This window comes from Somniosus microcephalus, chromosome 11 (genome assembly GCF_052327205.1).
Source record: "Somniosus microcephalus isolate GS21.2 chromosome 11, FLI_Smic_1.0, whole genome shotgun sequence".
Taxonomy (NCBI): Eukaryota; Metazoa; Chordata; class Chondrichthyes; order Squaliformes; family Somniosidae; genus Somniosus; species Somniosus microcephalus.
The window spans coordinates 204920842-204936964 of NC_140997.1; the positions used below are offsets into that span (position 1 = coordinate 204920842).

Below are 16123 nucleotides of genomic sequence, written 5' to 3' on the forward strand. Positions count from 1 at the left end.
ATTGAGAGAGTGGTTAGCAAAGGATATGTGATCTTGGGTTTCATAAATAGAGGTATTGAGTACAAAAGTAGAGAAGTTATGCTGAATCTTTATAAAGCGCTGGTTAGGCCACAACTGGAGTATTGCGTCCAGTTCTGGTCACCACACTTTAGGAAGGATGTAAAGGCCCTTGAGAGGGTGCAGAGGAGATTTAACAGAATGGTTCCAGGGATGGGGGATCTTAGCTACAAGGACAGGTTGGAGAAGCTGGATTTGTTTTCATTAGAACAAAAGAGGTTGAGGGGTGATTTGAAAGAGGTGTACAAGATTATGATGGGTTTGGATAGGCTAGACAGGGAAAGGCTGTTCCCACTAGTTGATGGTACAAGGAATAGGGGACATAGATTTAAGGTTTTGGGCAAGAGATACAGGGGGGACGCGAGGAAAAACTTTTTTACGCAGCGAGTGGTGAGGACCTGGAACTCGCTGCCGACGGAAGTGGTGGAAGCGGACACGCTCAATGTTTTCTAGGGGAGACTGGATAGGCACTTGAGGGAAATAAACTTGCAGGGCTACAGGGATAGAGCGGGGGAATGGGACTGACTGGATTGCTCTACAGAGAGCTGGCACAGACTCGATGGGCTGAATGGCCTCCTTCTGTGCCATTATGTTATGACTCTATATAAAAGGGAGACACCAAAACATCAAATTATAATTGTAATTATATTTAAATTAAGACAAAGAAACCAATATTATTAATTTGTGTAAGTAGGGTCATTGAAAAACAGTGGAAAAGTAATTAATAAATTAATTTGCAAACATTTGGTATTTGAAGGTGTAATGTTGAGGATGGACATATTTGGTTTACCATTCAGTTCTGTTTGATTTTGGATATAGAGAGAAATATTACTGTCATTTCTCTAAGTATTATTAATGAACATTCATTTATAATCCCCCCCCATTTGTTAAGTAATTTTGCTCCTTTCTCCTTAAGTTCCTTTACAAAACACACCATTCCCTGACCAGAGGGTGGGTAGGTTTCTTGCTCTGAGGCCTCTGTAATTCTTTCGAGAGACACTTGAAGGTGTGTGAGAGTGACTCAAGGTGACTCACCCTCTGATTTCTGATTTTCCATCTCTCCCTGTGGGAAGTGCTTGGCCTCAGCTTGACGACTCCCACTGATAGTGATTGAGATTGAGAACTTACCACGTTGGTAATCATGATTGCTTCAATGTGCCTCCCTTAATTTGTTTCTTAAAGTTTAAGTAATAATGCAAGAAATGGTCAAATGCAGCTACACAAGTCTCTGAGATTACATTTTCAATGCATAAGCAAGTGCTGGATTTAAATAATTCACCAATATTCCTCTGGTACAATGCACAATACAGTTGATTTTGTAAAATAGATTCCTTCAAAAGGAAATCTGAATGATTTTTAAATAGTACATTTTTCATTGCATTCAAATTTCAATTAGATTTGAATGAAACAAATGTGATTGAGTGTTTCAACAAGGGATTTGATTTACTAACAATTGAACACAGTTTCACAAAAGTGTTGATAGCAAAGATTAACCGTGCCAAGAACCTTACATCATTCTTCAGTATGTCAGGGCACATTAAAATACAGCTTTAAATCCATTGCTAATACAGTAATGGATACATGGGTAATTAGGGCCTGTATTCATAAAATAAATTAGTTATAATCTAATGAATCCAATGATCTTCATGGTGTAGATAAAACTCATTTCTATGAATAATATTAAGTAGAATCTAATCTAATGAATAGTGGTCTCAATAAACAGATGTACATCCTAACAATTGGTTTGTTTTTCAGGCTTACTAAGAGATTGAATTGTACGTTTAGGAATAATCAGTGGTGGTAGAATTTGAATCAAATTCATACAGAGGAGTTAAATAGGTATGCATAGTCTTTAAGTCATTATCCTAGATTGTTGTATTACTATAGACAAGGAATGCCACATCAAATAGGAGTTAATGTTTAAGATGTCATGAAAGCTGTTAATACTTCTACTTTTTTGATACATAAACAAAAGCTAGCACATGATTTTATTTCAGTTAGTACATAACTGTAGTTCCCTTATTGCATTTCTTGTGAGAATTGTCAGTGTAGAAAACAGTGTATGTAAATGTACTTAGCTAACGATGTTATATTATATACATATATATATGTGTAAAAATTATATCATGAAGACCCGTCTACCTTTTGTGTTTTTATTGCACATCAAGCTGTACAAGTGTGTAGCCACATTATGTAAAATACTGCAGTAAAACCTGAGCATTTTTAAACCAAATACAGTTATAATAAAAAAATAAGAGAGACTTTTACAAACAACTGAACACATTTTGTTATGACCTCAACTGTAACATTAGACTTTGCATATAGCATGCTTGCATGCAGTTCCGAACGCATTTTTAGTAGGAATGTTTATTTCTGGCTGTGTAATTCAGTGTCCTCCAGGAATTAAAATATTAAGCCATTTATGTTTCTTTTAGCCACAACACTGTACTTTATCTCAACAAATGTCTCTCCTAAAGCAATGCACAAGGTCAACCATATCTACTTCATATGATTAGGACAACTGCAGAATTACATGCAAATGATTATAACATGAGTTCAGAAGCACACCCATTTAATTTTTAATAATGGGCCAGAGACAGTTTTTCAAAATTTTTAGCAATAACAGGCTATTCCTCAGTCACACACCACCACATTATGACATTTTTGTGTACACATTTCAAGACGATTTTGGGAATACATGCTCCTGGTCAGGTGCTTCACCCGCCGGGAGCACATATTAGCAAATTGCAAGCATGCTCCCCATGATATTCCATCCATTCATTTTAGCAAAAATGGGCCAAAATCTGCTGTGGCAGGGCAAGGAATGGCACCTGCTGTTACTTAGACTTGCCCTTGCATGCTTAATGTCGACGAAACTTTGCCCTGCAAGTTGCTGGAAGGGTGAGATGGAAACAGCACGGCGCCCTCTACAGGACATCTGGGATCTGAGTGAATAGAGCGTGCAACTGTGTATCTCCTTAACCAATCAGATTGAAGGATTGTGAAATTAACAGCGCAAGACTGAGAAGGAAGTGTAAAATAGAGTGGGTGAATTCAATGTCAGATCAGGTACAGAAAAAGAAATAGAGAGGGAAAGAAAGATTGGATTAAAAGAGAGAGAAAAAAGAGATAGAAAGAAAAAGTAATAAAAATGTAATTACTTTTTTTAAACAAATTCTCCAAGAACAATTAAAACCTGAAGGAATGAGATTCCACATTTGTAATAGTTAATTTTGAGTGCCAGAGAGGTTGACTATCAGTAATTAACACTTACCACGTTGAAATAACTTGACTTAACTTTCTGTGGTGAGTTTACCTCGTATCGACCGTGAAAGTACAGCAACTTCATGCTGCTCAATGCGTTTGAATGGGGAGCGAGACAGCGAAATGCCATTTTCGCAAAGCTAACGGTGGAGAGTTAATTGCATATTCGACAGCAACCTTTTGATTTCTGCATTTAATCGCGCATCCGCCCTCGCCTGAAGTTGCTGTGACATTTGCGCATAAATAATGGCGAGCGCTATTAACCTTGCTGCTATTTTGACAGCAAATTTTGGACCATTATAAATCATAAGACCTGTATTTTCATCTGTATGTTAACTGTTATAAAATATAGATATGTGTAAATAGGGGCATAACACTGGCAGAAAGTAGTAATGGACTGTTCGTACTACTACTCATAATAGTATTTCCATCCTAAAATAGGTTCGAAGAAATGAGTGAAAACCACGTACCCCCCACCCCGAGCTTTCTGTTTATTTAGGCCTTATTAAAAGCCAGTCGTGAGAAACTTTTACACAATTATGTGGGTGTGGCAATAAAATCAAAAAGTGAGTATTGAAATCCAGATTAGCTTAATGAACACCAAGATTTCAAAGAATCACCACAGCTTTCAGAGAGCAGCGTAATAAAAGTTATATCAACATAGTGTAGAACATAACAATTTTACAGAAATGGGCATTTGAAAAATATACAATTGTTTTCATCTGCTTTAGGCCTCTAGGTTATTCAGTTCCTGTGGCCATGGAGACTATCGTTCATATACAGGCGACAAGCCAGAAAAGCTAACAGCCTACTGTCATTTCCTCAGTCCTATTGGAATGTCACAAATTACATTCTTTGTGACTGCGACCATGATAAACTATCCCACCTCATTCTTCTCGATCTATCTGCAGCCTTTGACACAGTTGACAACACCCTCCTCCTCCAACGCCTCTCCTATCGAACCATAGCCAGAGAGTCACCTGCAATGGTTTCTCTTCCCACTCCCGCACCGTTACCTCTGGAGTCCCCCAAGGGTCTATCCTTGGGCCCCTTCTATTTTTCATCTACATGCTGCCCCTCGGTGATATCATTCGAAAGCACAGCATCAGGTTCCACATATACGCTGATGACACGCAACGCTGGCTCACTGCCACCTCTCTGGACCCCTCCACTGTCTCTGATTTGTCATACTGCTTGTCTGCCATCCAATATTGAAAGGGTAGAAATTTCCTCCAACTAAAAATTGGGAAGACTGAAGCCATTGTCTTTGGTCCCCGTCACATTCCCTGACCACCATTACCATCCCTGGCAACTGTCTGAAGCTGAGCCAGACCGTTCACAACCTTGCTGTTGTGTTTGACCCCGAGACGAGTTTCCGACCACATATCCGCTCCATCACCAAGACTGCCTGCTTCTACCTCCGTAACATCGCCCCGACAGCTCATCTGCTGCTGAAACCCTCATCCATGCATTTGTCACCTCTAGACTTGACTATTCCAATGCTCTATTGCACAGCCTCCCATCTTCCATACTGCATAAACTTGAGCTCATCCAAAACTCTGCTGCCCATATCTTAACTCACTCCAAGTCTCGTTCACCCATCACCCCATTGCTTGCTGACCGGCTCCCGGTCCAACAGCGCCTCAATTTTAAAATCCTCATCCTTGTTTTCAAAATCCCTTCATAGCCTCACCCCTCCCTATCTCTGTAACCTCCTCCAGCCCTACAAGCCTGCAAGATCTCTACGCTCCTCCAATTCTAGCCTCTTGTGCATCCCCGATTGTAATCGCGCCACCATTGGCGGCTGTGCTTTCAGCTGCCTAGGACCTAAGCTCTGGAATTCCTTCCCTAAAACTCTCCCCCCCTTTAAGACACTCCTTAAAACCTACCTCTTTGGCCAAGCTTTTGGTCATCTGTCCTCATATCTTCTTCTGTGGTTCAGTGCCAATAATGTTTTTATTGATATCGCTCTTGTTAAGCACCTTGGGATGTTTTGCTACATTAAATGCGCTATATAAATGTAAGTTGTTTTTGTTGTATGGTTCTTTTATAGAAATGCATAATATCCAGATTTATAATTGAATAGCTCAGAAACTGGTGATACTTAGTGGAGAACAAAAGTGACAGTTTACTGCTTAGAGCACTCACCACATTAAAATAAAGTAAAATATTTAATTTTTCATTGATGGAGTGATGGCCATGTTTCTAACAAAATACTGCAGCAAATATAGGTTTAGCCAATGAGGGGTTTCAAAATTGTGTTTTACTTTTTTCTATAATATTTAAAACATCCCTCTTGTCTTACATACAAGTATTATTGATGAAGAAGATAAAAACTGCTATATAGATTTTCTTTAGGAGGGGGTTGTTTGAATATAAAACTGCTTGAGCTTTTGGTTAACTTTCCTTATTTCTTTTTCTATGGATCACTGAAGTTGAAGTTGGGACACGTCAGTCTAGTCAAGCCTGTAAAATTGGATACACAGTTGAAACACTGCTTTCCAGGACATGTCTTCAGTAGATGAGCTTTGCAGTTATACATCTGGAACTTTGCATTGCAAATGAGCAATATGGATAGGATAAATGCCAGCAGTGTTCTTGCTTCAGTGCTCTGTATCCTGTGGACTGTAGTGTGTTTGGCCAAAGCAAGTGCAGGGATACATTTTCACATTTATAGCTTAGAGCAGTGCATGCTGGGACCCCATATCGGATATTGGGTGTGGACGATTGTGCACCCATTGTACAGCCAACCTGATTTTCTGTCCATTTAAATGTGTGTGCAATTCTCCATGCCCAATATTGCAGTAGGAGTTCTCAGTGTGTGCTCCTCTGCACTGGGAACACAAATGTACCTTCATATATCCTACAGTGATGGTAATCATATTTTACCAGTTTTCCGGGCCCAGGAAGTTTAAATAGACTGGAGCTTCCACATTGTTCACATCACAAGGGACTTCCTGGATGGCAGTGGACATGGATGATACATTGGTGATTGGTGCAGCTTGAGGGTCAAAGGGTGGTGATTGCAGTGGGAGTGGCAAGGCAGCACTGGGGGGAGCAGCACTGGTGGTAGCAGCACTAGGGGGAGCAGCACTGGTGGTTGCAGCACTGGGGGGAGCAGCACTGGTGGTAGCAGCACTGGGGGGAGCAGCACTGGTGGTAGCAGCACTGGGGGGAGCAGCACTGGGGGGAGCATCACTGATGGTAGCAGCACTGGGGGGAGCAGCACTGGTGGTAGCAGCACTAGGGGGAGCAGCACTGGTGGTTGCAGCACTGGGGGGAGCAGCACTGGTGGTAGCAGCACTGGTGGTAGCAGCACTGGGGGGAGCAGCACTGGGGGGAGCAGCACTGGTGGTAGCAGCACTGGGGGGAGCAGCACTGGGGGGAGCAGCACTGGTGGTAGCAGCACTGGGGGGAGCAGCACTGATGCTAGCAGCACTGTGGGGAGCAGCACTGGGGGGGAGCAGCACTGGTGGTAGCAGCACTGGGGGGAGCAGCACTGGGGGGAGCAGCACTGGGGGGAGCAGCACTGATGGTAGCAGCACTGGTGCTAGCAGCACTGGGGGGAGCAGCACTGGTGGTTGCAGCACTGGGGGGAGCAGCACCGGGGGGAGCAGCACTGGGGGGAGCAGCACTGGTGGTAGCAGCACTGGGGGGAGCAGCACTGGGGGGGAGCAGCACTGGTGCTAGCAGCACTGGGGGGAGCAGCACTGGGGGGAGCAGCACTGGTGGTAGCTGCACTGGGGGGAGCAGCACTGGTGGTAGCAGCACTGGGGGGAGCAGCAGTGGTGGTAGCAGCACTGGGGGGAGCAGCACTGGTGGTAGCAGCACTGGGGGGAGCAGCAGTGGTGGTAGCAGCACTGGGGGGAGCTGCACTGGGGGGAGCAGCACTGGTGGTAGCAGCACGGGGGGAGCAGCAGTGGTGGTAGCAGCACTGGGGGGAGCAGCAGTGGTGGTAGCAGCACTGGGGGGAGCTGCACTGGGGGGAGCAGCACTGGGGGGAGCAGCAGTGGTGGTAGCAGCACTGGGGGGAGCAGTACTGGGGGGAGCAGCAGTGGGAGGAGCAGCACTGGGGGGAGCAGCAGTGGTGGTAGCAGCACTGGGGGGAGCTGCACTGGGGGGAGCAGCACTGGGGGGAGCAGCAGTGGTGGTAGCAGCACTGGTGGGAGCAGCACTGGGGGGAGCAGCACTGGGAGGAGCAGCACTGGGGGGAGCAGCAGTGGGAGGAGCAGCACTGGGGGGAGCAGCAGTAGGAGGAGCAGCACTGGTGGTAGCAGCACTGGGGGGAGCAGCACTGGTGATAGCAGCACTGGTGGTAGCAGCACTGGGGGTAGCAGAGATGTCATCAAAGGCAGCAAAAGGAGAAAGTGGTGTTGGAGCTGGTCAGGGAGTAGCAGACAATGGTGAGAAGAGGATCAAAAAGGTATAGGCCGGGAAATTGGAGGCATTAGCGCCGGCCATTAAGGCAAGTTTGGAAGAAAAAATGGTGGCCGCCTCACTTCTGCCCGCTTTTGGGCAGGTCAGCAGTGTTACCGTTGCCTGCGCTCACTTCCCATATTTAAATGATCCAGATCGTGATGTCAATCAGCAAGCAACACCTGAACTGACGCACGTTGCCACTCTTAATAACACCCTCTCCAAACCACGCATGGAAGAATGTGGATGCAGCAGTAGAACGGAACTGCTGCCATCGCTCCTTAAAGGAATACACACTACTTTCAAGTAAGTTTAGATTTTTGCTTTTGGACTGGTTTCTTTACATTTTGTTGGAGTAGCGGCTTGGTGTAATACATTTAAAAAGTTGCTAGTGTGAAGGGGATGCGGGGAGTGCTGCTGGACTCCAAGAACACCGCTTGCTCACAGTCCTGGGGGCTCTAGTTACAGTCCCCACATCAAGATGGAGCAGAGGCAGCAAAGGGGACAAGCTGCTCGCAGAGGGAGGAGGAAGAGGAGGAAGCAGAAGAGGAGGAAGCAGAAGAGGAAAAAGCAGAAGAGGAGGAAGCAGAAGGAAGGAGACAACCCAGACAGCCCCTTTCTGACCGGGATATCTGGGATCGAATCATCTGCCTGCACTAGCAGTGACCACAACCCCAATTCCCCTTTAAACATTTGTCCCACACCTTATCTTCCCTCTGTTACTGACCATCACAGCATCTTCTTGGTCACAATGCTGAAATAAAAGCTACCACAAAGCAAACTTTCCAATCCAACTTTATCCATATATGCATCCAATATTACATCACAAAAAATCAATGAATCACCCTTGTGCATTCCCTTAGTGACTGTCTTACGTGTGCCTTTGCCTATCCTAGTGATGTTACGCAGTGCTACCCCAGTGGCTACAGCATGGCTGGTGGAAGGTTGCTGACTTTCAATGGGGGACACTGCAAATGGCCTTGCAGGATGCCCTCGAGGAGCTGGTGGCTGGGAGTGTGAAATCAAGTGACGGTGTTTCTTCTTCTTTTTCTTCTTCTTCTTCACTCTCCTTCTTGGTCAACCACTGACTGGGCAGGCTGGATTTCTTGTGTGTCTGAAATGAGGAAGGCAGAAGGGCAGGGTTGTGGTGAGGGGAGGGGAGAAAAGCAAGAGGTGCATGCTTACACCATGTGCAGCTTGTAAATCAGAAAATATTGTGGGATGAGGGGGTAGTGGGATGTGAGAAGGAGGATAACATATGAGGCTACCCGCATCTTGTATTCTTTCAGCCCCGCTGCTGGCCAAGGGCCCAGCCATACCCATGCCAAGAATGGCCAGCACCGTCTCCTCCAAGGGAGTGAGGTGAAACTATGAATGTGAGGTGTGCCTTTTTATTGTTAGAGATTGTTGGTAGGTGAGTGATGGGGGTGGGGGTCGTGCATTGAGCAGTGTGTGAGGCTAGTGGTGCAGTTGGTAGGAGATGGCTTTTGAAGATGCATTCACTGACCTTGACCACTCGTCTGAGGTCATGAAACTTCTTTGGGCACTGGAGCCAGGTCCTGGGGGTGACACTGCTGGCAGTGACTATCTCGGCAATCTGGTCCCCTTCTTTCTGGAGGGCCTTCTGGCCCCTTGTGGGTAGAGGACCTCTCTTCCAGTGTTGACCCCCTGCACAAAGCTCGAGTGCTGCATCCGAGATCCTGGGTGCTCTTTCCCTGGCCTGTTTAGCCATTTGAGTTAGTGCTGAAGCACTTTTAGCCTTTTTGATCAGCAGAAGGCAACTCATCTTTAAGAGGTGCGGACTGCCTAGTGCCGAAGCAATTTAATTTTTTTTAGCTGCAGCCTGCAGCTCAGCTTTAGAGCTGCAGACTGCCTTGAAGAGGAGCAGGCTAGCTTTAGGTAAGGCTAGCCTCGCTCCAGCAGCGCAAACTTTGGCACGCTGCTGTGCGCACAGCCTGTCAGCAGTGCTTTCAGTGCTAGGCTGTGCGCTACAATCATGGTAATTAGCAGGCAGCACGAAGTTGACACGGTGCCTGCCCTTTTTGAATGGGTACGGGCATATCTCACATCGTGGTGCCCTCGCCCATTTTCCAGCGGTATCAAATTTCCTGGCCATTATGTCAGTGTTTGGTGGGGAGTTAGGATTTTAATGTATGAGGGTTACATTTTTATTTTATGAAAGGTGGATTTTTTGTGTAGGATGCTAAATTTATAATATAGAAGGGATGAATTTTTGGTGTATGGGTCGTTAGATTTTTATTGCACAGGGGCTTGGATTTTGAATTTATGAAGGGGTAGCATATGGGGGCTGGATTGTTAGCATGAGGTCTTGGATTGTTTGCGAATGGAGGATTTGATTTTTGGTGTATGGGAGGGGGCTTGGATCCTCTGTGTGCAGGGCAGTTTAGTTTTTTGCATGGGGGGCTTGGATTTTGAAAGTACAAGGGCTTGGATTTTGCAGATGTTTCTTAAATTAATGTGCAAATGTTTTAGTACAAAAAAAAAGCTAATGTGTGGCACACCGTGTTTGATCACGATTCTGCCTGTCTCCAAATTGTTCTGATTGTGCGCAGTCCATTCAATGTTTGTGCCATGTAGATTCGCCCCCCTGAAAGGTTAGATACCCCTGTTCCAGAGAATTAATGCAGATGAAAACAATTGTGTTTTCACAAGTGTCAACTTCTGGGAATTGTTATGCTGCATATCTTGTTGAGGTAACATCTATGAAAGCCACACATATAATTTGTAGTGCGACTGCATTCATTTTAGCATGATCTATGAGGAATAAAAACTTTATTTGTCTTTATAAAATACCATTATTTGTAAAGAAACCTATTCAATTTCTTAGCAATCTACTTAGCATCAGATTCAGTTTTTTGCAGGTTTCAAAAATCTGTGGGAAAATAGGGTATGCAACCCCATTTTTGCATAGAGGAAAATATGGCCCATGGTGTTTTTAATGTGGTGCTATAAATCCTGATGCTAAAATGCCAGGGCACTCCTAGCAATATAATGAGACATCAGGAAAATACGCATATTTTTAATTAAAATAGAAGTTTTAACGCAGAACATCTAGTTGGGATTCGAACATCAAATGACTAAAGCTTTAGTGACCTAAATCAAGATGTCAAGTTCTATTAATAAATCTAGTACTAGTTGAGGAATCTAAGCTTTCACCTGTGGTATAAACAGCAGCTAACAGTGTAGTTCACTCCTGAGCAAGATCTGCATAATTTTTGGCTTATCAGCTCTTTTTAATTTTTGCACAAATTGCATATTCCACCTTCCTAATTGTGTGTCGTCCCTGCACATTTAACTGTTTTAAATTTTGGAATACTGTAATTGATAATCAAATGTGTATTATATAAGTTTTCTGAATGGCCGGGATTTTCCGGGGCCTATGACCGCGTATGCTAAATGCCCCACAAGTTCTGGGTTACCGCATGTGCTGCGCATGCGCGAAAACCCGGAACTTGTGATCTGTCAAGTTTCAGCTTGGTTTTTTGGCCCCTGGAAAAATGTTTACATTTATTTGTCAAAAAATTAAATTTTTGTTTTAAATGCTTAATTAAATTGTATTTTAATTAATTTTGACCATGGGATGATTTATTTTTATTTAAGTGCTGTGAAAGTGTGTCTTTTAGGGGATTCCTGTTAAGCTTCTGGGGATTCCGTACGTAAATGAGATCCCCATAAGCATAATGGGGATCCCCCTTTGTGATTGGTTGGGCCGGCCCACGTGATCGCAGGGACACTTGCAAACCGCCTGCGCCCCCAGGATACGTGGGCCTTTACACAGGCCTACGCCTGCAGGCCCAGGAGTGCGAGTCTTCGAAGGTACGGAGGCACCAGGTAGGTGCAGAGTTTACTTGCGGTTCGGAGCCGTTTGCCCGCGGGAAGCCTCCGACCGCAATTTCCAGCCCATAAAGTCAAAACCAAACTGTTTGTAACCCGACATGGGCATGACATTTATTGGCTCATTAGTGAAGAATTACCTTCTTCATAGCCCTTTCATTTGCAAATTACATAAATAAAATGGCCTAAAAATTAAAAAATTGTTGACAGGGTAAGTTTCCTATAGTTAGGGAAAAGTTTAGAAAATATATTTGTAAAGAGTAATTTTAAATAAGGCTCAATTTTATTCATGTAACTTTTAACTTGTTATATAGATGGTTCAACAATTTACAAATTATCTTTGCTGCTGCGTTGAATGCTGGCTTAAATTGGCAATTTTATTTATTAAATCGTTATCAGTTGCCTTTGACTTAATATTACAGTTACATTTTATATTCAGAAAATTAAATTCTCTGATTTTTGCTATAATCCACTGGACCTTTTGTTAAAAATTCACAAGCAGCATGAATTTAAACATCCTCAATAAATAAATGTATAAAAATGTTAATCCCAGGAAGGCTGAGGGTTCAATCCCCAGTCTGTGCTGAGTTAGTTGACTACAGGCAGGTGGTAGAGGTGCTATAATTGCTATCAATGCCCCTAGTCTAGGGAGGGGAACGTCAGCTGGAAGTGACCATGTGCAGTAATTGGGCAATGGCAGGACTTGATTGGGGTGCTTCATACAGCCAAATAGCTTGGCAACTATAATAACAAGGTTCAAATGCGAATATTGGCCACTTGGGCATGATACTGAAGGGTGCCTAGATCCGTGGAACCATATCTCAGCAAAGAGTTATCATTTTTAGGAGAGGCGGAGAGAGGTGAGAATTGGCAACTTAAGAAAACGGCACTAATCAAAGAAGTATAAGATTATATAAAATTCACCTAAGGTTAATATTGCCTTGTAATGCCTCTTTTGAGCTGTTGGTGTCATCCTTTGCTCAAATTACTCTCTAACATTTCTGTAAAGCATTCCAAAACTAAATTGATTCATTAAACTAAAATGTCATAATTGTGGGAGTGATAGACAGATAGTTACCTTACTTATTACAGGAACTAAGAAAAAAAGTTGGAAGACTAAAAGTAATGGCTCATTGACACAAAAATAAAAAAATTGCTAAGAATTAACTCATAAATTAATATAAAGTTTAAGTTTTTAAAATGATCTTTACCTGTTCCATTTAATTCCCATGCAGAACAACAAGTAGCACGTAGTAAAAGCAAAGGATTAACTCTGAAACCATTCACCTCACAACATAAAATACTTTGAAACACCATATCTAGCTATTGAATGAAGTACAGCAGCACTGGACTCTGTATAGGCACAATTGTGTGTACTGTTTACAACACCGTGGCTTAAACTGCAGTCCCAAGGTCACAGAATGTACAGTAAAACATAGCCATCAATTACGAGCACAAACATTGACAAATAAACATCAGACAGTACAGTTGACACTGCATAGAAAAACACAGTCCAGGTCAGCACTGAAACACTGCCAAAAATTGCACGGAAAACTTTTCTCTTTTAGCTAAAAATCACCATCCTCTTATTTTTTTTTAGGAAGCCTGGACTTGTTTTGGTCCTACTGCAACGCCATTACAGTCGAGAATATACTGTAAACAACCTTGTGGTGGTGGTCGCTGCTGAGGAAATGAGCCTGGCTGTGTCTGTGCCTCCTTCAAACTTCCACTCTGCAATAGAAAAGATTGAATTCAAAATCGGTCTGGTATTTAGATAGAATCTATTTACATTGGTAGAATTGGTCAAGGAAGTTCTGATGTGCCACCAATAGCCACTCAAAGATACTGCCGAACGTGTTCACCAACTGCTTATTGGTTATGATTATTTCCTACATTACAACAGTAACTACACTCCAGAAAAGTACTTCATTGGCTGTAAAGCGCTTTGGGATGTCCGGTGGTCATGAAAGGCGCTACATGAATGCAAGCCTTTCTTTTTATGAATGAAATACTTCCGACAAGGGTGGCTTGTTTATGATTGGTGCATTTAATTATTAAAGTAGTAGCTTGAAAATAACTATTCAAACCTTGGATTTGAGGAAAAAAAGCAAACAATTCACCATAGGAGATTTTGTTTTCACATATAAGGTCTATTTTGGTTCTAGTGTCTTTGTTTTAATCCACTACTCCTCACCCCCATCACCGTGACGAGCTGTTGAACAGTACATGAAAACAATTGGGACCATCTTAGGCCACATGAGGTGTTAAGTGAGGGTAATAAGCCACACTAGGAGATGAATAACGATAGCAGGGCCACTCTCAGTCAAGCTTCTTCTATTTTAAATGCCAAAATGATGTTGCCAGCACAGTTTGCATGTCATATACTGGTGCTGGCTGCAATTCATAGGAGGATGCTACCGTCAGCTGCATTTAAAATGCTCATGCTACTGATAGTTTCGTTTAAATGGGAAATTCTGCTGCTGTAGGTCAGAATGGCATTATGAAAGATATTTTATAAAGCTTGGCCACTAATGGAAAATTTAGCTGCTGCTGCACATACTGTATAACAATATTACTGTTACAAAGAATTCTGCTTCTTGATTCCAGTCCTTTTCTTGAATGATCAAAGGAAACATTAGGATTGAATGACCAGTAGTCTAGTAGCCAGGATAATATTGTACCTGATTGCTTTATAAGGAAGGTAAACGGTAGTTAGATTACATCAAGGTGCTGAACTTATTTACTGACGTCTTATAGTATAACAGCAACATGTTACAGGAAACTTTCGATTAACCAGCCCCTAAATAACCGGAAATGTTGGTTAACCGGCAAAATTCAGGAGTCGGTTTCAGCTAACTTTTATAACTTTTATTACTTGCACAGCAACAAATTGAGGAAGGCAAGGGTTTGGCTGTAGCTGTTGCTAAGCTACAGAGACGCTTGCAACTTATGGACGTTCTTCTGAAGCTGTTGCTAAGCAACAGGGTTTGTTGCTTCATACGGAGCTCTAAGGTCCGTATCTTTCACTATAGCGTTTGGTTATCCGGAATTGTTGCTGAACCGGCACCACGTTGGTCCCATCCGTGCCGGATACCAGAAAGTTTCCTGTACTTCCATAGTAACAAATATTACTGAAAGATTTAGGTCTCCCATGTCCTGCACTTTAAATATATGCAATAAAAAAAAGACAAGCACATTAGATAAGTTAATATTTCTTTCTGCTTTGCTTGCCTGTGGTTGCTGCGTGGCAGTAGGTCTCTGAAGTGACGGAATAGGTGTTCTTGGTATCAGTTGGTTCATTTTGGCTAAAACCAGTTCAGTTAGAAGTTCTCTGTCTTCTGCCTGGTGCTCCCCAATCAATGGCATTGTACAGTCCATGACCTGTAAAAGATCATAAATGTGTACCTGTTGTGCTGGTGAGAAAGTGCTTCATACCATCACAAACGCTGGTGAAACAACATAATTGATTTCAAAACATTGGATGACTTAATCTAAAGCTGTCTGATATAAGCAAAAACCAGACCAGCGTCAGTCTGTAATTCTGCTGCTCTCATTTATATTCTCACTTAGGGCTGAATTTTGCCGGCGCTCAGAGGGCGGGTTTGGAGGCGGGTCCGCTGTCAAAATGGCAGTGATTGACAGCGGGGCGGAAGTCTGCTCGGAACTCGCCTCCTTGTTAATCTCCCAAGTGCTGGCTCTGCCTGCGGTTTGCAGACCCAGCACTAAGCGGCGGGTCAGGCAATTGAGATACTTAAGAAGCTGCTTAAAGGTATTTAAACAGCATTTTACCAAGTCCTAATGATTTTTCCATGTTTTTCACGAGGTTCCCAGCGCTCGGGGATCACATCAGGTAAGTGTGTCGGGTTCTCAATGACGCTGCATTGCTGTGAATAGTTGACAGCTGCAAAAGTGGTATAAAAGCTACCATTTCACAGCTGTTCAATTTCCAATATTAGAGGCTGGAGCCTTCAGGATTTGGAACACACTTTTCAGCTTTATGGAGGTTTAAAGTGTTTGGAACAAACTCTCTATCCAGTGTCACCTCCTTGGAGCAACCTCATTAGTGACAGATCTCAGCTTCATCTGCCATCTATTACATCAGTATCGGTGCCCTTGAAAAAATCTTACCTTGGTCCTCAGAATCCCACCACGATCAGCCCCAACACCAGCAGCACCAGGCACACCAGCAGCACCAACAACAGTACCAACCTTCTCCGCAACCAACTGATGCTGCATCAGCACCCGAGCACATTGCTGCCCAGGAGGCCAGGGATGGCCTCACCATGGCCAGATTTACTTCACTTGACGCTGTACACCCTGGCTGCCACATGATACGCTTGGTTGGCACCACCCCACACCAACACCATAAAGCATCCCTACAATGCCCAAGCCATTCCTTTCACACTCATCACCATTGCTGGAGATTCCATTATGTCTCACCATTCACTGCAACTCACTAAGCCACTTCCAAAGGTGCACACAAATCTGTCCAAGAACACAAAGTGTTGAAAATAAAGATTTCAATGTTTGA

General features: G+C 43.4%; 1 protein-coding gene across 1 annotated transcript in view; it reads right to left on the reverse strand.

The window, feature by feature from the left end:
* The window catches only part of syn2b (synapsin IIb), a 666583-nt gene that overhangs the window by 14853 nt on the left and 635607 nt on the right, over positions 1-16123 (reverse strand). The window contains exons 10-11 of the mRNA XM_086001759.1: positions 14824-14973; positions 13257-13323 (exon numbers count right to left, since the gene is read on the reverse strand). Coding sequence (XP_085857885.1) covers positions 13257-13323; positions 14824-14973 — 217 coding nt within the window. The remainder of the gene's footprint in view (positions 1-13256; positions 13324-14823; positions 14974-16123) is intronic.